This window comes from Bubalus kerabau, chromosome 13 (genome assembly GCF_029407905.1).
Source record: "Bubalus kerabau isolate K-KA32 ecotype Philippines breed swamp buffalo chromosome 13, PCC_UOA_SB_1v2, whole genome shotgun sequence".
Lineage (NCBI taxonomy): Eukaryota > Metazoa > Chordata > Mammalia > Artiodactyla > Bovidae > Bubalus > Bubalus kerabau.
In genome coordinates, this window is record NC_073636.1 from 44,071,389 (window position 1) to 44,094,138 (window position 22,750).

The 22,750-nt window shown below is 39.9% G+C and overlaps 1 protein-coding gene across 1 annotated transcript; it reads right to left on the reverse strand.

Moving 5' to 3' along the window:
* Positions 1-394: 394 nt before the first annotated feature.
* LOC129624962 (prostaglandin F synthase 1) lies at positions 395-20,972 on the reverse strand. The gene is made up of 9 exons (XM_055543149.1): positions 20,855-20,972; positions 16,942-17,109; positions 11,344-11,460; positions 9,683-9,760; positions 9,142-9,264; positions 6,677-6,786; positions 5,593-5,758; positions 2,772-2,854; positions 395-672 (listed from the first exon to the last, which is right to left on the reverse strand). Exons 1-9 carry the CDS (start codon positions 20,936-20,938, stop codon positions 630-632), a joined length of 972 nt encoding a protein of 323 aa, XP_055399124.1. The 5' UTR covers positions 20,939-20,972; the 3' UTR covers positions 395-629.
* Positions 20,973-22,750: the final 1,778 nt, after the last annotated feature.

Genomic DNA, 22,750 nt, shown 5'->3' on the forward strand with positions numbered 1-22,750 from the left:
CACTGTGGGCTGTGTGTCTGCATTATACAGGTACTGGACCTCTTCCATCAATGTGAGGACCTGCTCAACCATAAAGAGCCACGTTCTCCCAGCATCAGTAAGACAGCTCCTTAAAAGACAAATTTCTTCTTGATCTTATAAGGGGTCACATGACTCAACACAATGACACTTATATGTGTATTATGTACGCTGTCAATAATATGTCTTTTCATGTAGAGCCCTCTGTCTCCAAAACTTACATCCCCATTGCCTTGACTTCTAGAAGACAGAACAGACATCAGAGTTTTCTGGGTTATAGTTCTCAAATTTAGCTTGAATAAAATTTTCAATTTCTTTCTTAGATTTACTGATTCATTTTCAACAAAGGAAAATGCACCAAATTTATTAAATGGGTTAATCAGGTTATCTTTATTTTCTATCTTTTCCCTTTTATTTTTCAAATTATTTTGTTAGGAAAAACTAGTACACATATTTGAAATCTTGGTTATTTCATAAAGAGTTTTTAAAGAAAAACAAGCTTTCAAAAGTTCAGGCACTTCTTTTAAACACCTCCACCAAGTATAGAAATGCTCTTCACAGCCCTAGAAGCAAGACATTCAGGTAGAAGGCATGGTGGACAGCTCATCCAGTCAATATTCTTCAGAAAATGGATACTCAGGGTGACCAATACCCCTGAAAGAGAAGGAGGAGGATTGATTTATTAAATCTGTCTTGTTGTCATAGTGAGCATTACTCTGTGGATGCAGTCAGAATGGGTTCAAACTCAAAATCTACAAAACATGTCCCTCCTTCTCCCCCAACAAGCACACACCAGGTGTCTGCTTCTTGTGCACACTGCACCTGCATGTCCAATCCCAACATTCATGTGTAACAGTTACTCCACAGTGACTTATACAATATATAATTGCATACAATTTATATGGGAGCACAAGACCTAGGGCTGACTGTGGAGGTCATTTCAGACACAGGTGGAACTTTCGGCCCTAAGTGATGAGAATAATCACAGTTAAGGAATATCTTGCTCTTTTTCATATAAACATTCAATGAAAAAATGTTGAGCATACCTAAAATACAGGATGCCGCCATTGAGGAATTACTATTAAGCTGAAGAAATACCACATACACCTAAATAATCATACCTATAAATTGTGATTTTCTTAGTTTATATGACAACACATTATTTTTTCATTAGTATTACTGCTGTTATCTTTTCTTATGGCCTGATTTTTCTTTCTAACTTGGTCCTTTTCAATTCAATTCATTAAAGAGTGCATTCAGAGCAATTCCATGTGCCAAGAGTTGTGCTGTTGACATAAACCCACAAGGATGAGTATGTCTAGGAATTCATAGCATAATGAAGGAGAACACAGAACACACTTATAAGCTTTTGAGGACAAGTAACTTTCATTTATCATTATGTCTTTTCTTAGAATCATGGTATACTTATAAACACATGCATATGTATATATAAATATCTTCTTTACAAATGAGAAGAGTTTTGAGATCTTTCATTTGAAACTAAATATTCATTTTATCACTAATTTGTATTTGCTTCTCTCTAAACTGTTTTCCAATACCTCTTTGTTTGATTAGCCCTGTTTCTCTTAAGTCCTGACATCCTCCTGCAGTAATTAGGTAGCTGGAGTCCTAGGTTTGTGACTAAGTCAAAATCAAGGAGGTAGGGGCTCCCCAGGGGATGGACATCTGCTGGACAAAGGCAGCACTAGATTAAGTCTGGACTCAAGAAACTAGAGAGCCAGATGATCTTGCCAGGATGTGTCCTGCTAAGGACACAGCAGTCACTCTCTGGAGCGTCAGTTAAGCTCATGATCTAGTTGCAATTCATTTGGTGACATTACAAGAATGAGGAAATGTGCTGTAACAGGGGGGAAAGGGATGGATTTGGATGAAATGGATGGTGTCTGAGTACAAGAAATGCCCATTAGGGAGAAAAACCATCCGACAGTAGGAGGAGGGGGTGGAAGCAGGCCCACTGTGACTACTCAGCAATAATGCCTGTTGGCCTTCGTAGGCCCCTCCTCCAAAAAACATCAGCAATACATTTACAATTGTGTTAGGATAAACACGGGGACTCCCAGGTGGCTCACTGTTAAAAGAATCCACTTGCCAATACAGGAGATGCTGAAAATGTTGGTTTGATCCCCGAGTTGGGAAGATCTTATCCCCTAGATAAGAAAATGGCAACCCACTCCAGTATTGTTGCTGGGAAATCCCATGGACAGAGGAGCCTGGAGGGCTAGAGTTCCTGGGCCGCCAGGAGTCAGACATAACTGACCATACACATACATTAGGATAAACATGAATGTAATCCAAGATGGATTCTTTATTACACAGTCCTTATTCATCATTTCCTCCTGATTCTAAAAGGATTTAAAGGTGAAATATTCGTGTAGGTCCCTGAAAGAACAGTGGGCTGCAGGCACTGTGCTCTCTGTGTCTACTAGGTCTGTCAGCCCTGAGAGGAGGTACACCAGGCACAGGGATTACAGACACAAAGTAGTGAATTCACCACAATGTCAAATCTGGGGATCTTACTTATGGGTTGTTCCGGGCCCCGATTACATTTCTGTTAGTGATAAATGGAGCCCTGGAGGAAACTTCTGGTCTGAGGTCGGCAGGAAGCCCCTAGTTTACTCCTATGCTGGAAATCAGGACATCCTCCCTAAAACTGAGTTTTAAGAAAGTTTATTCCTCTGCTGAGCTCTATGCTAGAGAAACCAGTGTGTGTGTAATATATACAAGTCACTTACTGTTGAAAATCATAGTATCTTATATTACGATTGAGGCCATCGATTGCTTTCATGTCTTCTGGAGTCAGTTCAAAGTCAAACACCTGGAAGGAAGGAAGAATCACGTTAACCTCTCCTCCAAGGAGCTGGCTTCCCCCTGGGGACTGAAGGACTTTCAGCTGGATGGAGACAAGAAGAGGGGACAGAGAAGCCGTGTCTGTCCTCAGCTTCCAGGTAAACAAGCCTGGGGCCCTCTGCTGAGTTCTCACCTCTCTTTCCTACACCTTCTTTTCTGTCCACCTTAAACAGATTATAGCGCATCAGTCCCTTATCTTTCTAAGTGAATTATTTGAGGCAGAAATTTAAAAAACAAATATCTTCTTTCAAAAACAAAGGGGCAGTTGGACAATTCAGACAAAATACCTGCATTTCACCATGCATTAAGCTGTTTTTCTTCTTCCCAACACCCCTTAAATATAACTTTGAACTTAATAAGAATTGTAAGGAGGACCCCTCCTTCTGAAAACCTATCCAATAATCCCATATCAAACTTATTCATTATCTACGAGTAAATCTAACTCAAAAGGATTACATAAAGCCTTTAAGGAAAAAAGTTATGAAATGTGCTTAAAATATTAAAGCACACCTAAACAATAAGAAATTCATCTCATAATCATAGCATGGAAATCTCAATTTTGTAAAGAAATCAGTTTTCTCCAAAGCATTCTAGTGTTTCAATGCAACATGAACCTAAGACTTAAACATGTATTCTTTTGTGGGAGTTGGGAAAGTGACACTAAATTTACATCAAGGAACAGCTAGTGAAATGTAGCAAATATCTCTTTAAGGAAGGAGAATGTATCATTCTGAAAAAGAAGACTTATTTTCCACTATAATACGACAGTACAGAAAACTGAATCATTAAATAGAAGAGAGGTCACAAATGTACTTATGGACACTTGATATGTGACAGAGTTGACAATGAAAATCTGTAGAAAAATATGGACCTTTAGATTTCCATTTAAATATATATATATATATATCCCTTTTCATGTCTTATTAGAAAATCAGAGGGATGGTATGGAGAGGGAGGTGGGAAGAGGGTTCAGGTTGGGAAACATGTGTACACCTGTGGTGGATTCATGTTGATGTATGGCAAAACCAATACAATATTGTAAAGTAATTAGCCTCCAATTAAAACAAATAAATTTATATTTTTTTAAAAAAGAAAATCAGTTTCAGCTATATTACAGAATCAAATTTAAATGGAAACAGTTTTTCAGGGGACAATTTCCCTTCCCCTTGACTTGACCTGAGCTGTAACCTGCCTTGGACAGTGATATTGGCATTGGACTGTGATATTTCCCAGAAGTGATGAGTTAGTTCTGAGTACAGACATGAAGAAGATTTTTCCCCGCTCACTGACTGGGGATCATAGCACTGTGCTGAGATGAAGACCAGGTTAGTTGACCACAGTCTAGCCAAACATATATGAAAAACTAGATGGAAAAGTGTGCAGGCTTCTCTGACAAGAGCCACATCCACCTGCTAAAGCAGAACTACCGAGCTGCTCTGCTGCTGCTGCTAAGTCACTTTAGTCGTGTCCGACTCTGTGCGACCCCAGAGATGGCAGCCCACCAAGCTCCCCCGTCCCTGGGATTCTCCAGGTAAAAACACTGGAGTGGGTTGCCATTTCCTTCTCCAATGCATGAAAGTGAAAAGTGAAAGTGAAGTTACTCAGTCGTGTCCGACTCTTAGCGACCCCATGGACTGCAGCCTACCAGGTTCCTCCATGGGAAAATCCATGGAATTTTCCAGGCAAGAGTACTGGAGCTGCTCTGCACTGAACTGCAAATACACGAGAGCCCAGCCAAGAGGACAACAGCTGAGCTGAGTGCAGGCTGATCGTCAAACTACAGAATCAAGAGAAGCATAACTGATCTCTGCATTAAACCCTGAAACTGGGGAGAGTTTCCTGTACAGCTATGGCTAAGAGTACAATAATGGTCTCCTACACGCAAATCAAAAGACAACTAAGCAAAAATGGGCACAGTCTTGCATGGGAACTTTGCAACAGCAAAAACTCACAGAGATTAAATGTATAAAAATGAAGCTACATTACTATTCAGGGAAATGTAAAATAAAATCATGATAATTTAGAGGTTCAGGATCACTGCTATAACTTGTGTGTCCCCCAAATTTACCTGTTGGAAACCTCACCCCACTGTGATGGTGTTAGAGATGGGCCCTTGAAGAGTGATTAATTAGGTTATGATGGTGGACCTCTCATGAATGAGATTTAAACAATGTCATATTCATATAAGAGACTTAGGAGAGCTCTGTTGCCCCCTCTACCAAGTTAAGATACAAGGAGAAGCCTGTGACCTGGAGGAGGGCCCTCACCTGACCACATGGGCACCCTGATCTCGGATGTCCACCTCCAGAGGTGAGACTACAAATTTCAATTGTTTCTATGCCACGCAATCTGTGGTGTTTGTCAGAGCAGCCTAGATGATCTATGGGAATCACATAACACAATTTTGTCAATTGAGAACAAAGAAAATGAGATGTCATTTGCACAAGGTGACAGAATAAATGGCTAATGTAATGCTGAAACAAAAATCTCTGTTTTCTGTCCAACCTGAACCCTCTCCAGCCATGCCACCTCTCCCATTGCCACATCAGGAGGAGAAAATCACCAGGAACACACAACACATTCATGCATGGGGAAGAATAGGTGACTTATATTGACTCAAGGAAAGTCTTGAGATACAGACAAAGAATGACCCTCGTGAAGGATATTCCTTAGGAGCCCTCTGCCCACAGCCCCACTCATCATCACCTGCATGTTCTCTTTGATCCTCTTCTTGTTGAAACTCTTGGCCAGAACCACAACTCCACGTTGTATCTGGTAGCGAAGGGCAACCAGAGCTGGGGTTTGCTTGTGCTTTTTGGCAATGGCACAAAGAACCGTGTCCTCCAAGAGAACGGGGTTGTTTGAGTTCACCCTGGAAGGAAATTCAGAAATGCTGAGGAGCTGAGACTAAGTACTCAGTTTCGAAGGAGGCTTCTCAAACACACCAAGTAGGTTCACTCTAGACCAATGCTTCTCAAAGCGTGGTCTATGGGCCAGAAGCATCAGCATCACCTGGGATCTTCCTAGAAATGCAAACTCCATGGCTTAACTGCAGACAAACTGAATCAGAAACTCAACTGTGGCACCTGGCAGTCTGCGCTTACAAAGCTCTCCCAGGCATTTGATGCATGCTTGTGAGTACTGCCAATCTTGTAAAAAAATTTTTCTGTTTTTACTTCTCAGTGGTTGTTTTTCTTTTATAATCACAACTCTAAAGTAAATACGAGGGCATGAAAAGAAAATGAGATGGAGAAGACCAGGAAATTTTTAAATTTTCACTGTTCTCAAGCGTTGAATCGAATAGTCCAAAGATGAGAACTATTCATTTCATTGTTGTTTTCATCATGCAATACTCCTATAAATAAATGTTTACTAAAATAATTCAACTTGTTATTTTTTGATCATCATAGACCTGGGAGGTACTTAATATTATCCTGATTTTAGACATAAGGTAAGGGAAGCTTGAAAAGTTTAGTATTCATTAGTAATGTATTCATTAGTTAATAAATAAGTAAATCATGACTTAAGTTTATGTCTTAGTTCTCAACTATGGAATTATATATAAATTTATTGCAGACTTGCATTTTAACATTTTACAACAAGATACATGAAATGTAAAAATTGGCTGGGTGATGGATGGGAAGACAAAAGAGAAGGGTTTCTCCCATCTCTCTTCTCTTCCCCTGCCAAATGAGGGTTATCTCCAGAGCACTGTTACATTAAGATTAAAATATTTCTTCAAAAATTGAGTTTTAGAGAATCTCTTTGTTGTCTTCAGGAATGTTCATACCATTCTGACAATAGTTGGGCTCCCAGAGCAGCATAAGCAACTAGGACTATATCATGTGACTTGCAGAACTCTAACAGTTTGCTCTGGTTGAGGTAAGGGTGACATTCCACCTATAGAATGGAAGATAGAAGAGTGTCAGTTTATATGAAAAGACAATATTAATATTACAAAGATTAAAAGCTTAAAAATGCTAAAGAAAAAACTGCATCACATCAAATTATAACTTAAAACATCAACCTTAAGTCATGATATTTTTTTTAAAAAAGAAATTTTATTGCTGTCTCCTGAAAAGATAAAAACAAAAATAATGACATTCTTGAGAAGAAGCAACTCTAGGAACCAGATCTTGGTTGCCGAACACCACTGGACACCACCAGGACACTTGCCTAATTCCAGAGCAGGGACAGGAAAAGAGCTGTCAGAATCACGGACATCAAACTGTGCCAGACAGCAAGAAATTGCACAAAGACTTATGGACAAATGACTTAAGGACAAAAGAACCACTTTGATGGGGAGCCCACTGGTGACCTTTGGGTAGACTTGAGCATCAGAAGGAATCACGAGTGAAAACGAGTATAGCACACAGGGTAAATAAAAATCTCTGAAGCCCTAGTGATGAGAGAGGTGGAAAGAACAAACATATTTTCCTCCAGGGATGATGATTATTACAATAAATCCTTTCTCAGAAACTGACAATTAGTGACAAGGAGTTAAGTCTTACCCTGTCTTGTAGGAATAAGTGTGGAGGCTTCCCAGGTGGTGCTAGTTGTAAAGAACCCTCCTGCCAATGTGAGAGATGCAGGTTTGATCCCTGGGTCAGGAAGATGCCCTGGAGGAGGGCATGGCAATCCACTCCAGTATTCTTGTCTGGAGAATGCCATGGACAGAGGAGCCTGGCGGGCTACAGTTCACAGGGTTGCAAAGAGTCGGACACGACTGAGCACATGCACATGCATACTAATTAATGTCACAAAACAACGATAAATACAGTGTATCTGTCAAAAGCTTGTCTAGATATTCTGGTAACAGAATGCTTTAGTGGTCATTCTCGGTGAAAAGACCTTGAGAAACGTGGCTCAATGTGACATGGGAACCACATAAGATACAGGTCAACAAAGTGTTATAGATCTTTATTTATTAAATATATAATACATAATAAATACATAAAATTAAATATATGTATATTCCCTGTTGTAATCTTAACTCTTCTAATATCTGAAATTTTTCATAATAAACAAATATAGGCAAAATTGATGTTAGAATCACATTAATATTTTAATTTCTAAAATTGAAAAACATATATATAATTGATATATGTATATTTCTTGAATTATGTAAGCTACACTTGGCTTGCAAAGAATTCTGCTATAGGGGATTCTTTATCCTTGACTTCAAGTTGTACATTAAAGACATTATGATACATTTGAAATAAGACCATTTCACCAGGATAAAGATTACATTACATATATATCACATCTCAGTTATATATGTAGATCGGTCAAACTTAGAATTAAACAGTGGAGAGATGGTCACCAGGGGATGGGAGGAAGAAGGAATCCAGATTTGCTAATCATGGGTGTGAAGTCTCAATTATACAAGATGAATACATTCTAGATCTGCTGAACGACACTGTCTGTATAGTAAACAACACTGTATTGTACTGAATACTTAAACATTTTTTATGAGATTAGATCTCATGTTAAGTTTTCTCACCACAATAAAGTAAAAATAGAACCAAAAATGTAAGAGTGCAGAAACAGATATAGACAAGTGTGCTTAACCAGTTAATTTTATGATGGACATTGATGGGAGAACCAGCCCAAGACTGAGTAAATGATCAGATGTGCTCTAAGCTAAGTAAATGTTCCTGAGTGAATATCTACAGTTAGTATCACCATAAGCCTTTAACTTAATCCATCTGACTTGACAGACCTTCATTGTCTCCAGCAAACTTTTCTGTACTATGCTCCATGATGAAGACCAATGAATGTAGAGACACCAAGACTAAGGATTCAGGCATCTAGACCCCACACAAACACCTAACACCTATCTCAGCTGATATTTCCCTTTGTTATTTACTTCTCATTCTGTGTTTTCATGGTCTTCCTTCTTGTACACAGTTCCCTCTGAGGAACTTTCACATCTGATTAGTGATTACCCTTTCAGCTCAGGGAAAGGCCTCCTTCCTCTAAGTTCTGGGGGACTGGTCTAAGCTCCTTCACCCCCATAACCTTCCCTCAATTCCTACCACAACTTAGTGGTAAGTCTTCCCCATATTTTCCACCCAGATTTTATCAAAGATACTGTTATGGATTCTATTCACACCATCCAGACAGAGGCTCTGCTCTCTGGAACCTTCTGTCCCCAAACGTCGGATTAACAGGAGGGGAGGACAGACAGACATCAGGCTCCAGGGCAAGAAGGAGGTTCTGAAGAGCAGGAGGCAGAGGAGCTGAGCTGCTCACCTGGTTGCAGACGGGCTTGTACTTGAGCCCCGGCTTGTTCAGGATCTTCTCCAGCTGCTTGTGGTTGAAGTTGGACACCCCAATGGACTTGGTCAGCCCTGCGTCCTTACACTTCTCCAGGGCCTGGGAGGGAGGGGTGGTGAACAGTCACTTGGAATGAGTGATAGATCAAGAATAAATGTTGGAAAAAATCTGTAAAAAGTGTCTCATGTCAAAAATTGACATTGATTTTAAGAAAGAAAAAAGGAGAAGAGGGTCATGACACAAGAAGAATCACCATCTCCTCGTTAGAAAAATCCCAGAGAAGACATATCACAAGGAAAGAAATAGATGTCTGTCTTCACTGTCCCATATTCTCCTCCACTGTTCTTCTCTGTGAACATTTCAGCAATGATTCCTCCCCACAACCCCAGCATCCCAGCCCTTAGGTTCATGAACTGCTGAGTTTGATGGGCCACAGCCCATTCTCACAGGTGGAAGAAATGAAAGAAATTCCCCCTCTCCTGGCTCCTCCTCTGGGCTTGCTTCTCCCCAGACTCACCTCCCACGTTTGACAGAGATCCACCGAGTCAAATATCAGTTTTCCACTTTCATCTTTTGGAACAAATTTATTCCCTGGCTGGAATAGAAGCAATCATTGTAGAGCTGTTACCAAATGATTTCTCCACATTTAGCTAGGCTGCCGGGCATGTCTAGACCAGGCACTAAACCTCTATGAGATAGATAAAGCAATATTCTAGATACCAATATTAGAAAAGTGATTTGCAAATGGAGTTATGAGCAATGTCTTCAGGAGGCAGGCGCCCACTAATCTCTTACACCTAATAAATGTTTTAATGAATATACTTTTCATACATTGTAATGGGGACTATCAGTGACTTATGTGAATTTTTTTTTCTGCCCCTTATACTTTACTCTTGCAAAATGCCTCTCTTGTGCTGGGAATGGCAGTAAGTTACATGGCTTTATTTCCAGCTTAAAGATTGCAAACTTGACCTGGGCTAGATAATCAGACTTTCTTTTCCCTCTGAGCATCTGATGTGCTAGGACAGGCACATGAACCAGCAAGACTCTGTTTAGATGGATACGGAATGTTGAAGATCCAGACATGCTCTTAAATTTCATGAGTATGAACCTTGAGTTTCCCCAAGGCTATATTTGCCACCAATGGAACATGTTCAATAAAAATAAAGCAAATGTTCATGTTCAGTAAAAATAAAGAGTAATGACAGGATAAGGGATTTAAAAAAAAGGGTTACATTGCTGAAGAGTATTGCAAATCCTTAAATCTATCCATGGCTGGGATATACATAGTCAAATAGACTCTTCTGCATAGGATGGCTTGAGTAGATATCTGTAACTTAAAATCAAGAGTTCTACGTAATACATTTGTTTTGTTGTTGCTGTTGTTTTGTTTTTGGCTACAGCTTGCTGGATCTTAGTTCCCAGAACAGGAAGGAGTTCATCCTTCCCTCAACCTAACTTGCCTCAGCAGTGAAAGCATGGAATGCTAACCACTGGACTGCCAGGAAATTCCCGTTGTGGTTCTTTTTTTTTTTTTTTTTAATCTCAGTTTTATTTATTTATTTATTTATTTTACTTTACAATTGTATTGGTTTTGCCATACATTGACATGAATCTGCCATGGGTGTACATGTGCAGTTCTTAATGGCTAAGTGCATTCTGTAATCCTCATTGTGAAGTCAGGCAACAGTGTAGGCAATGTTTCTCAAGTCCCTCTAAAGGTTGGGAGGTTTAGACCCACCCAGAGAGAGCACCACCAAATCTGCTCCTCTTGAAAGAGTGAAAGGGGGAACAACTCAGACTGTGCAAGTGTGAGGCAGTGTCATTGCTCACCACTCTGTACCAAACTGTGTTCATAAAATCCCCAAGAGATTCAGAAGTCATAATCAGGGCTGTGTGCTAAAAATGCCCATTTATATTTTCTCAAGTTGTTGAGCAAAGCATATGAGATTATTCTTGAATGCCTTTCTCTGGGAGGCATGTAACAGAATTAAGGATTCAAGGAAGCTCAGTAAAAAGATAATCAGACATGATTATTTGGGGGATTCTACTCTAGTGTAATCATCTCTTCAACCTACTAAGAAAATCTTAAGTCAACCATCCATTCAAGTTTATAAGCACTCTGAGGCAAGAGAAAAAAAAAATACATATGATTGAATGCAAAAGCAGATTGCTAACCTTCAGAGACACTGGAGAATGAATAATATAGAGATCGACATAGTCCAGTTGAAGATTTTGCAATGACTTTTCCAAGGCTGGTCGGACCAACTCTGGTTGAAGGGAATTGCACCAAAGCTGCAGAGGTTAAAAAAAGGAAGTTGGATGAAATGAACGCTGTAGCTAATTTTGTCTGACTCATTTCACTCAATAATTAGACATTTTCTATTTGTTAGAAATGGATGACCACTAAAAAAAATGCCCCTTTTCTTCTGGAGTTCAATTTTAAGTCTAATCTACCCATGTTAACTACATTATTTGAATTTATCATCACTCCACTATTCACAAAAGAATGAAATGAATCAAAATATAAATAACCTTATCAAATAATTACCAAGCCCATCATCTGAATTATGTTTGAAAGAGTGTCAGAGGACAAACAGTCTAATTTGATCAAACAGTCAATTTTCTCAGAATTAATTAGCATGACATAATCTAGGGGACCTAACAAAAGCAGAAGATAGTAAGAAAAGGTGGCAAGAATACACAGAAGAACTGTATAAAAAAGATCTTCACGATCAAGATAATCACAATAGTGTGATAACTCACCTAGAGACAGACATCCTGGAATGTGAAGTCAAGTGGGCCTTAGAAAGCATCACTACGAACAAAGCTAGTGGAGGTGATGGAATTCCAGTTGAGCTATTTCAAATCCTGAGATGATGCTGTGAAAGTGCTGCATTCAATATGCCAACAAATCTGGAAAACTCAGCAGTGGCCACAGGACTGGAAAAGGTCCGTTTTCCTTCCAATCCCAAAGAAAGGCAATGCCAAAGAATGTTCAAACTACTGCAAAATTGCACTCATCTTACACGCTAGTAAAGGAATGCTCAAAATTCTCCAAGCCAGGCTTCAGCAATATGTGAACTGTGAACTTCTAGATGTTCAGCTGCTTTTAGAAAAGGCAAGGAAACCGAGATTAAATTGCCACCTTCTGCTGGATCATGGAAAAAGAAAGACAGTTCCAGAAAAACATCTATTTCTGCTTTATTGACTATGCCAAAGCCTTTGACAGTGTGGATCACAATAAACCGTGGAAAGTTCTGAAAGAGATGGGAATACCAGACCACCTCACATGCCTCTTGAGAAAACTGTATGCAGGTCAGGAAGAAATAGTTAGAACTGGACATGGAACAACAGACTGGTTCCAAATAGGAAAAGGAGTTCATCAAGGCTGTATATTGTCACCCTGCTTATTTAACTTCTATGCAGAGTACATCATGAGAAACGCTGGGCTGGAAGAAGCACAAGCTGGAATCAAGATTGCCAGCAGAAATATCAATAACCTCAGATATGCAGATGACACCACCCTATGGCAGAAAGTGAAGAGGAACTAAAAAGCCTTTTGATGAAAGTGAAAGAGGAGAGTGAGAAAGTGGGCTTAAAGCTCAACATTCAGAAAACTAAGATCATGGCATCTGGTCCCATCACTTCATGGCAAATAGATGGGGAAACAGTGGAAACAGTGTCAGACTTTATTTTGGGGGGCTCCAAAATCACTGCAGATGGTGATTGCAGCCATGAAATTAAAAGATTCTTACTCCCTGGAAGGAAAGTTATGACCAATCTAGATAGCATATTCAAAAGCAGAGACATTACTTTGCCAACAAAGGTCCGTCTAGTCAAGGCTATGGTTTTTCCAGTGGTCAGGTATGGATGTGAGAGTTGGACTGTGAAGAAAGCTGAGCACCAAAGAATTGATGCTTTTGAACTGTGGTGTTGGAGAAGACTCTTGAGAGTCCCTTGGACTGCAAGGAGAGCCAACCAGTCCATTCTAAAGGAGATCAGTCCTGGGTGTTCTTTGGAAGGGATGATGCTAAAGCTGAAACTCCAGTACTTTGGCCACCTCATGCGAAGAATTGACTCATTGGAAAGACTCTGACGCTGGGAGGGATTGGGGGCAGGAGAAGAAGGGGATGACAGAGGATGAGATGGCTGGATGGCATCACCGACTTGATGCACATGAGTTTGAGTGAACTCCTGGAGTTGGTGATGGACAGGGAGGCCTGGCGTGCTGCAATTCATGGGGTCACAAAGAGTTGGATACGACTGAGCGACTGAACTGAACTGAACTGAACCGAACCTAGGGGAAGGTGCTTCGAACATATTAACATGTGCAGAACATAATTCTACACACTTTGGATGGATCTTCTGTAATATACAAAGTGACGCCCTAATGCTCTCTTACTGATAGAGCTGAGATGTGAGATTCAGAATGTGAAGAAATTTGAGAAAGTCTCCCAGATGATAAGGAAACTATAATCTAATCATACTTCTTTCTGTTTGATATATTCAGTTCAGTTCAGTTCAGTCGCTCAGTCATGTCCGACTCTTTGTGACCCCATGAACTGCAGCACGCCAGGCCTCCCTGTCCATCACCAACTCCCGGAGTTCACTCAAACTAATGTCTGTCAAGTAGGTGATGCCATTCAGCCATCTCATCCTCTGTCATCCCTTTCTCCTCCTGCCCCCAATCCCTCCCAGCATCAGAATCTTTTCCAATGAGTCAACTCTTTGCATGAGGTGGCCAAAGGATTGGAGTTTCAGCTTTAGCATCAGTCCTTCCAAAGAACACCGTGGCAGATTCATGTCGATGTATGGCAAAACCAATACAATATTTTAAAGTAATTATCCTCCAATTGAAATAAATACATTTATATTTTAAAAAATTAAAAAAAACTTAAAATAACTCTAGTGGTAATAGTTTTCATAAAATTCAAATTCACTAGGATATGAAACCAATTGTAACTTTAAGATTCACTGTTAAAACTAGTAAAAAGTTAGTCTAAATTAAATCAATGAAAGACAACAACAACAACAACAAAAGAACACCCAGGACTGATCTCCTTTAGAATGGACTGGTTGGCTCTCCTTGCAGTCCAAGGGACTCTCAAGAGTCTTCTCCAACACCACAGTTCAAAAGCATCAATTCTTCGGTGCTCAGCTTTCTTCACAGTCCAACTCTCACATCCATACCTGACCACTGGAAAAACCATAGCCTTGATTAGACGGACCTTTGTTGGCAAAGTAATGTCTCTGCTTTTGAATATGCTATCTAGATTGGTCATAACTTTCCTTCCAAGGAGTAAGAATCTTTTAATTTCATGGCTGCAATCACCATCTGCAGTGATTTCGGAGCCCCCCAAAATAAAGTCTGACACTGTTTCCACTGTTTCCCCATCTATTTGCCATGAAGTGATGGGACCAGATGCCATGATCTTAGTTTTCTGAATGTTGAGCTTTAAGCCCACTTTCTCACTCTCCTCTTTCACTTTCATCAAAAGGCTTTTTAGTTCCTCTTCACTTTCTGCCATAGGGTGGTGTCATCTGCATATCTGAGGTTATTGATATTTCTGCTGGCAATCTTGATTCCAGCTTGTGCTTCTTCCAGCCCAGCGTTTCTCATGATGTACTCTGCATAGAAATTAAATAAGCAGGGTGACAATATACAGCCTTGACGAACTCCTTTTCCTATTTGGAACCAGTCTGTTGTTCCATGTCCAGTTCTAACTATTTCTTCCTGACCTGCATACAGTTTTCTCAAGAGGCATGTGAGGTGGTCTGGTATTCCCATCTCTTTCAGAACTTTCCACAGTTTATTGTGATCCACACAGTCAAGGGCTTTGGCATAGTCAATAAAGCAGAAATAGATGTTTTTCTGGAACTGTCTTTCTTTTTCCAGGATCCAGCAGATGTTGGCAATTTGATCTCTGGTTCCTCTGCCTTTTCTAAAAGCAGCTGAACATCTAGAAGTTCACAGTTCACATATTGCTGAAGCCTGGCTTGGAGAATTTTGAGCATTCCTTTACTAGCGTGTGAGATGAGTGCAATTTTGCAGTAGTTTGAACATTCTTTGGCATTGCCTTTCTTTGGGATCAGAATGAAAACGGACCTTTTCCAGTCCTGTGGCCACTGCTGAGTTTTCCAGATTTGTTGGCATATTGAATGCAGCACTTTCACAGCATCATCTCAGGATTTGAAATAGCTCAACTGGAATTCCATCCCCTCCACTAACTTTGTTTGTAGTGATGCTTTCTAAGGCCCACTTGACTTCACCTTCCAGGATGTCTGGCTCTAGGTGAGTTATCACACTATTGTGATTATCTTGGTCATGAAGATCTTTTTTATACAGTTCTGTGTATTCTTGCCACCTCTTCTTAATATCTTCTGCTTCTGTTAGGTCCATACCATTTCTGTCCTTTATCGAGCCCATCTTTGCATGAAATGTTCCCTTAGTATCTCTAATTTTCTTGAAGAGATCTCTAGTCTTCCCATTCTGTTGTTTTCATCTATTTCTTTGCATTAATCACTGAGCAAGACTTTCTTATCTCTCCTTGCTATTTTTTGGAACTCTGCATTCAGATGCTTATATCTTTCCTTTTCTCCTTTGCTTTTCGCTTCTCTTCTTTTCACAGCTATTATTTGTAAGGCCTCCTCAGACAGCCATTTTGCTTTTTTGCATTTCTTTTCCATGTGGATGGTCTTGATCCCTGTCTGCTGTACAATGTCATGAACCTCTGTCCATAATTCATCAGGCACTCTATCTATCAGATCTAGTCTCTTAAATCTATTTCTCACTTCCCCTGTATATTCATATGGGATCTGATTTAGGTCATACCTGAATGGTCTATTGGTTTTCCCTACTTTCTTCAATTTAAGTCTGAATTTGGCAATAAGGAGTTAATGATCTGAGCCATAGTCAGCTCCAGATCTTGTTTCTGCTGACTGTATAGAGCTTCTCCATCTTTGGCTGCAAAGAATATAATCAATATGATTTTGGTGTTGACTATCTGGTGATGTCCATATGTAGAGTCTCTTCTTGTGTTGTTGAAAGTGGGTGTTTGCTATGACCAGTGTGTTCTCTTGGCAAAACTCTATTAACCTTTGCTCTGCTTTATTCTGTATTCCAAGGCCAAGTTAGCCTGTTATCCCAGGTGTTTCTTGACTTCCTACTTTTGCATTCCAGTCCCCTATAATGAAAAGGACATCTTTTTGTGTGTGTTGGTTCTAAAAGGTCTTGTAAGTCTTCATGGAACCGTTCAACTTCAGCTTCTCCAGCATTACTGGTTGGGGCATAGGCTTGGATTACTGTGATACTGAATGGTTTGCCTTGGAAAAGAACAGAGATCATTCTGTCGTTTTTGAGATTGCATCCAAGTACTGCATTTCGGACTCTTTTGTTGACCATGATGGCTACTGCATTTCTTCTAAGGGATTCCTGCCCACAGTAGTAGATATAATGGTCATCTGAGTTAAATTCACCCATTCCAGTGAATTGGTTTGATTCATTAGCCCATACTAAATCACACTGCTTTGTTGGGTTCAGAGAAGTAAAGTGACTTTAAATTAAAATTAAAATTTGAACACAGCAATGATAAAATAGTTATAATCACTCTCTCTTTTGGGAGGGGGAAGAGAAGAGGATACTAGATTTAAGATGTAAATATGTGCAAAAAAATCTGTATCAATAGACAACATTCACCTAACTACCGATCCTATTACCTGTCACCTTCACACAATCACTTACATATATGTGCACACACACACCACACACAGCACCTTTGAAGTGTAGAATATGTCTTCTCTCCTCACAGTGCCATCTGCAATCTTGCTTCGAATGGCCTGGCCAACCTGCTCCTCATTTTGATACAAATGAGCACTGTCCACATGGCGGAACCCAACCTCTATAGCAAATTTGGTGGCCTCCAGGGCTTCACTCTTAGGAACCTACATGAGTAACAAAGGTAGAAATTGAATATCCACATGATTAAGAGATTGCTAAGGCACGAGACTGATCATCCCAAGAACCAACTTTTCTTCATGCATTTGGTTCATTCTGCAAGTGTGTGGTGATAAACCCATGACAGTTTCCCTGAATATTCCTGGTCAGTGATTAAATGGACACCCAGGAACCCTTTAATTCCAGGTGACCAGTGGTTGATCACAGGCATCAGAGGACCCAAGCTGCCTCCAGGTTCAGTGATTTGCTGATACAATCCAAAGGACTCAAAGTTGTAATCATGTATACAAATTATACTGTGAGATGTCTGGGGCAAAATCAACTAAAGTACGAGGGCATGGTAAAAGCATCAAAGGGCTTCCCTTGTGGCTCAGCTGGTAAAGATCCGCCTGCAATGTGGGAGACCTGGGTTTGATCCCTGGGTTGGGAAGATCTCCTGGAGAAGGGGAATGCTACCCACTCCAGTATTCTGGGCTAGAGAACTCCATAGACTGTTACAGTACATGGGGTCACAAAGAGTCAAACACAACTGAGAGACTTTCACTTAAATTCACTTGAAAAGCATCAAGAAACCAGGTGAAAGCTTTTGAGACCTCAGTATACAGGTGAAGCCACACAGAATACATCTAAAACTATCTATTCAGGTTTAAAAAGTGATGTTCTCATATAAGTATCCATTGTAAATGATTACCACAATTAAGCTACCAGAAGATCCATAACCTCACATAGGTTACTTTTGTGTGTGGTGAGAACATTTAAGATTTATTATTATTAACTATAGTCACCATGCTCTCCATCAGGTCTCTGGCCTTATGTATCTTATAACTGAAGGTCTGTAGCTTTGATCAACATCTTTCCATTCTTCAGAACCTTGTCCTCAGTTTCTGAGCACTATGTCTCTGCTCTCTGCTTTTTCTTTTTTTTTTTTTCTTGGACTGTGCATTTATTTCAAGTTTAAGATTTTCTTTTATACTTTTACAAAAGCATTAGGTCAGAGGTTTGACATTTTCAGTTCCCCCTCACCCAGATTTATTATCTCCATAAATCATTGTTGCCCTTTAAACAGAGTTCCTGCTTCAGCGATTCTCTGGGAATCAGCTTTACCATCTATTATCTACTTCCTCTTATGTGTCCTATAGTTAACTTGTGATTACATTGTAACTCATGCTACATTCCTTAGTTTATTTCTTATCTTTCTAAATCCTGTTTGCCCCTAACATCCTGAGCTCACTATCTCTTAAAAAGGCTTCTAGCTATAGTATCTCTAAAATTCCTAACCTCTATAAGCTATAGTAAAATATGCCAACATTACATTACAACATTCCTTAAATCTTTAACTTCTAACTATTTTATTTCTAAGCCCTAAATTCAGTAAACTCCTTTGCCATAAACATTTACCTCACAAATAGGCTTCAGATAGGAACCCCTCCCATGGCCTCAAGCTGCGGCCTATGTGCTCATCCTGGAACACTCTTTTGTAAAAGTCCTTAAACAAATGTCAATGATTAACTTTATGAATTATTCTCTGAGCACAGCTGCAGAAGGCTTTGTGTCTTCTCATGCTCCTCTCAAGAACAATAAGCACTTTAATATTCCTTTTCAGTCAACTCAGCTGAGGAGAGGAAAAAACAAGTCAGAATCATGAGGTCTAACTCCTTCATCCTGGGTCCGTGCCTGCGGGACAAAGAGAGGGGGTTGGGGCCGTGCCTCCATTTCATCAGTAATGCCTAACATGGCTCCCGACATCTCCCCCTTTTTTATTTTTTAGAGCATAGGTATGAAACTCAGTAGATAGAGCTGAAACACTTTGGTTGAGTATTCTGAAAAGGCACGGGGCTATTACACAAATCAGAACTAACAGGCATAAGCACATGGCTGCATTAATCATTATTGTAGAAAAGGATCCATGGGAAAGATACCCCTCCATTTTTTCAAAGAGGGAATTAGAAAGCCATTGAGAAGAAAAGTCAAACTCCACCTGCTTCATATTCTGAATATCCTGATGTAACTTAGAAATAGCAATACTAAAATCTGAATGATTCCAGATGCCTAAAATATGATTCCTAATGCATTCCCAAGAGTGCATGGACTCATTCACTTGTAGAGGGGTAACGCATATCCATTTAAATTCAGCATGGCACCTTAGAGACAATTTAATTTTTAAGTTTGTAATTTCTTGCCCCATATGCAGAATTGCTTCTTCTAAAGCAATTGACCTTATTTTCTATTTTCTTATCTATAATTTCCTGCATAGTAAGAGCTACAGAGACATTTTTGGACAGATGATCGACAAACAAGGCAGTATGCACTTCTTTTGATGGGGCAACAGCAGAAACCGTAACTGATGCGATTATGGCAATCAAGGCAGTTATTCCCACAACCAGAGCTCCAATGAATCTCTTAGGTCAAGAAATTAAACTATTAAATTCATATAAAACTTTCAGTGCATAATCATCAAACCACGGTCCCTCTAATTTTACAGGAAATATGGTGGTTGCTTTACAATCATCATAGCCTTATAATTACTATAATCATTTCCATAAACACAATTTGATATAAAACAATTCACACATTTGACGCTCTCTGCTTCTGAGTCAATTTTTTTAGATTCCACCTATAAAAAGATCATGAAATATTTGTTCTCTATGCCTGGCTTATTTCATTTAATGTTCTCCAGGTTCATCTGTATGGTTGCAAATGGTGAGATTAACTTTCCTTTTGAGGTTGACTAATATTGCATTTATGTTTCTATAATTCAGAATCTTTTATTTTCAAGGAAGTAGATGCTTGGTCTAACTTTCCTCTGTTGGGTCTCAGTCCTGGTTTTCCTTAAGATCACTTGCCTTGTGGGATGTATTAAGGAATGAACAAATGAGCTTCAGTAATAACCTGGACCCTTCCCTTTCCTCATCACACTTTGCACTACAAGTAAACAAGCCCTGTCTTCTGTCTGCAAAATGTGTCTGAATATTGTCTTCTGTTTTATAAATTAGAAAAGTGAGACTCAAAGTTTCAGGACCAGTCCCTTGTCATAACTACATACTCTAAAGACAAGATGGACAGCAAACTTTCTGTCATCAGGTCTAGAGATGTGTCCACTAGCACCTCTTATGCCTGAGTATTGCAGACTATAATAAAAAGAAACTGAATTCCCAAGAATTCAAAGTTGGATATAAGACAGTAGCTTATCCCTTCAAATGATGCTAAAACTTCCATTAGAAGTTTCTAAGCAGAAACAGAAGTACAAGGCAAAACACAGCTAGTGTGTCTTGCCTGGCATGGAGCAGGCACCCCACAGTAGAAAAGCAATTCTTCCCATTAATTTTCAGTCACCTCATCTTCAGGAAATTTTTTCTCAAATACTTCTCTGGGTCATGTCTTTTTGGAAAGAAGAAAGAGTTCTTTAATTAATGAAATATACAGAGAAACCTGGCCATTGCAATCTCCCTCAAAGCAAAGTAGCTGACAGTCAGTGTTCCTGACAGCCTCACCTCTTCTGATAAGCTGGGAAAGAGACAGAAACTGGAGGGGAATCCAGAGTAATCTGCAGGTGAGCACAGTCTCAGACCCTGATACAGAGTGGAGACTGGATGTTCTCTCCTGGTTAGTGAAACCATGTGATCCTCCCAAGGTCACACAGGAGCTCAGTGCTTGACAACTCAAGTCCCCTTCTACTCATGTCACATCCACTACTATTTATATTATATCTCAACCCCAAACCTCTACTCTTACCTCCTCAGGTGCATAGGTTCCAAATCCCAGGACAGGAATGAAGTGGCCATCATTAAGCTTCACCCTCTGGCTTTTGGGATCCATTGTTTGTTGCTCCTCTGAGTAAGCAGACTCTGATTTTTCTCTTCTGCCTTCAGAGGTTATAAATAACAGGAAGTTAACATGCCAGCTGCACGGTCCAGTGTCAGCAGATACATTATAGGAGGAGGAGCGTGATTAAACCAATACCTTTGGAGGTAGAAGATTGAAGTCAGTTAACTTGTTTGATGTTTTTTTTTTTTTTTAATCAGTATAACCTTACATATCATATAACGATGAGGTGGGCTAACAATTATTGACTGTGTGTTACATGGAAACTTCCACATAACAATCATTTCATTTTTCTGATTATGAAGCGCAATCTTGATCCAACATCAACTGAAACAATTATCTTATAGTATTAACACCCACACATATACAAATCACACAGTTTAAAAGTGTTTAATATTAATAAGCATGTTTCAAAATGTAATCCCTTAATAAAGAATCAAAACATCAAATGAAAAGAAATTTGCCTTTTTGTATTTCCTGACAGCAAATTATTTTAAAGACCTGAGAAGGGTGAAACCCTGAAAAGGGTACTAAAGGCAGGCATTTTGGCAAAGTGCTTAGTGATGTGTGCTGTGCTTAGTTGCTCAGTCGTCTCTGACACTTTGCCACCCCATGGACTATAGTTTGCCAGGCTCCTCTGTCCATGGGATTCTCCAGGCAAGAATACAGGAGTGGGTTGCCATTCCCTTCTCCAGAGGATCTGCCTAACCCAGGGATCAAACCAGGGTCTCCTGCATTGCAGGCAGATTCTCTACTGTATGAGTTACAAGGAAGTCCCCTTCAGGGAAGGCTATGTACTATATATATATATAGTACATATATATATATGTATATATATATATATATATATATATATATATATATATATATATATGTAGGGCCAGGGACAAAGGATTAAGGATGGAGACATAGACAAAACCATGTATTAATAAAACCCTGAGTAGAACTGGGGTGTGGTTTTGGGGAAGTCAAGGCTATTGTTTTTCCTGTGGTCATGTATGGATGTGAGAGTTGGACTGTGAAGAAGGCTGAGCACCGAAGAATTGATGCTTTTGAACTGTGGTGTTGGAGAAGAGTCTTGAGAGTCCCTTAGACTGCAAGGAGATCCAACCAGTCCATTCTGAAGGAGATCAGCCCTGGGATTTCTTTGGAAGGAATGATGCTAAAGCTGAAACCCCAGTTTCAGCTCATGCAAATAGTTGACTCATTGGAAAAGACTCTGATGCTGGGAGGGATTGGGGGCAAGAGGAGAAGGGGACGCCAGAGGATGAGATGACTGGATGGCAACACTGACTCGATGGATGTGAGTCTCAGTGAACTCCGGGAGTTGGTGATGGACAGGGAGGCCTGGCGTGCTGTGATTCATGGGGGTCACAAAGAGTCAGACATGACTGAGTGACTGATCTGATCTGATCTGAAAGCATTCAAAAACAGTCACAAATTCAGGAGAATCAGAAAGTTACCCACAGGCCGGGCAAGATTTTGACTCAGGAATGAACTGAGTTACTCTTAATTTTCCTGTTGGGCTGATCCCAGGAGTAGGAGCATGGGAAACCAACTAGCTAAGTCCAGTCAGGACAAGGAATAAGCCTGCCAAGAGCAAGTATTTGCCTTGTGTTTCAAATAGCCAATATCAACACACACAGACACACAAGAACATTCACACCCGGCATAGAAGAAAGGAAGGAAAGGAGGGAAGAAGGGAGGAAGAAAATCAGAAAGGGAGAAAGAAATAAAGAAAGAAAGAGTGGAAACCATGGTCCAAGAAAGGAAGAAAATAAATCTGCACCAACTCTTTCCGAACAA

Excerpts from the sequence above, each read along its gene's own strand:
- LOC129624962 (XM_055543149.1), bottom strand. The coding sequence starts at position 20,938 with ATGGATCCCAAAAGCCAGAGGGTGAAGCTTAATGATGGCCACTTCATT. Across the intron at positions 11,461-16,941 it reads ACATATTCTACACTTCAAAG|CTTTGGTGCAATTCCCTTCA; the intron begins GTGCTGTGTGTG and ends TAACCTCTGCAG. Across the intron at positions 9,761-11,343 it reads ATTCTCCAGTGTCTCTGAAG|CCAGGGAATAAATTTGTTCC; the intron begins GTTAGCAATCTG and ends CTTCTATTCCAG.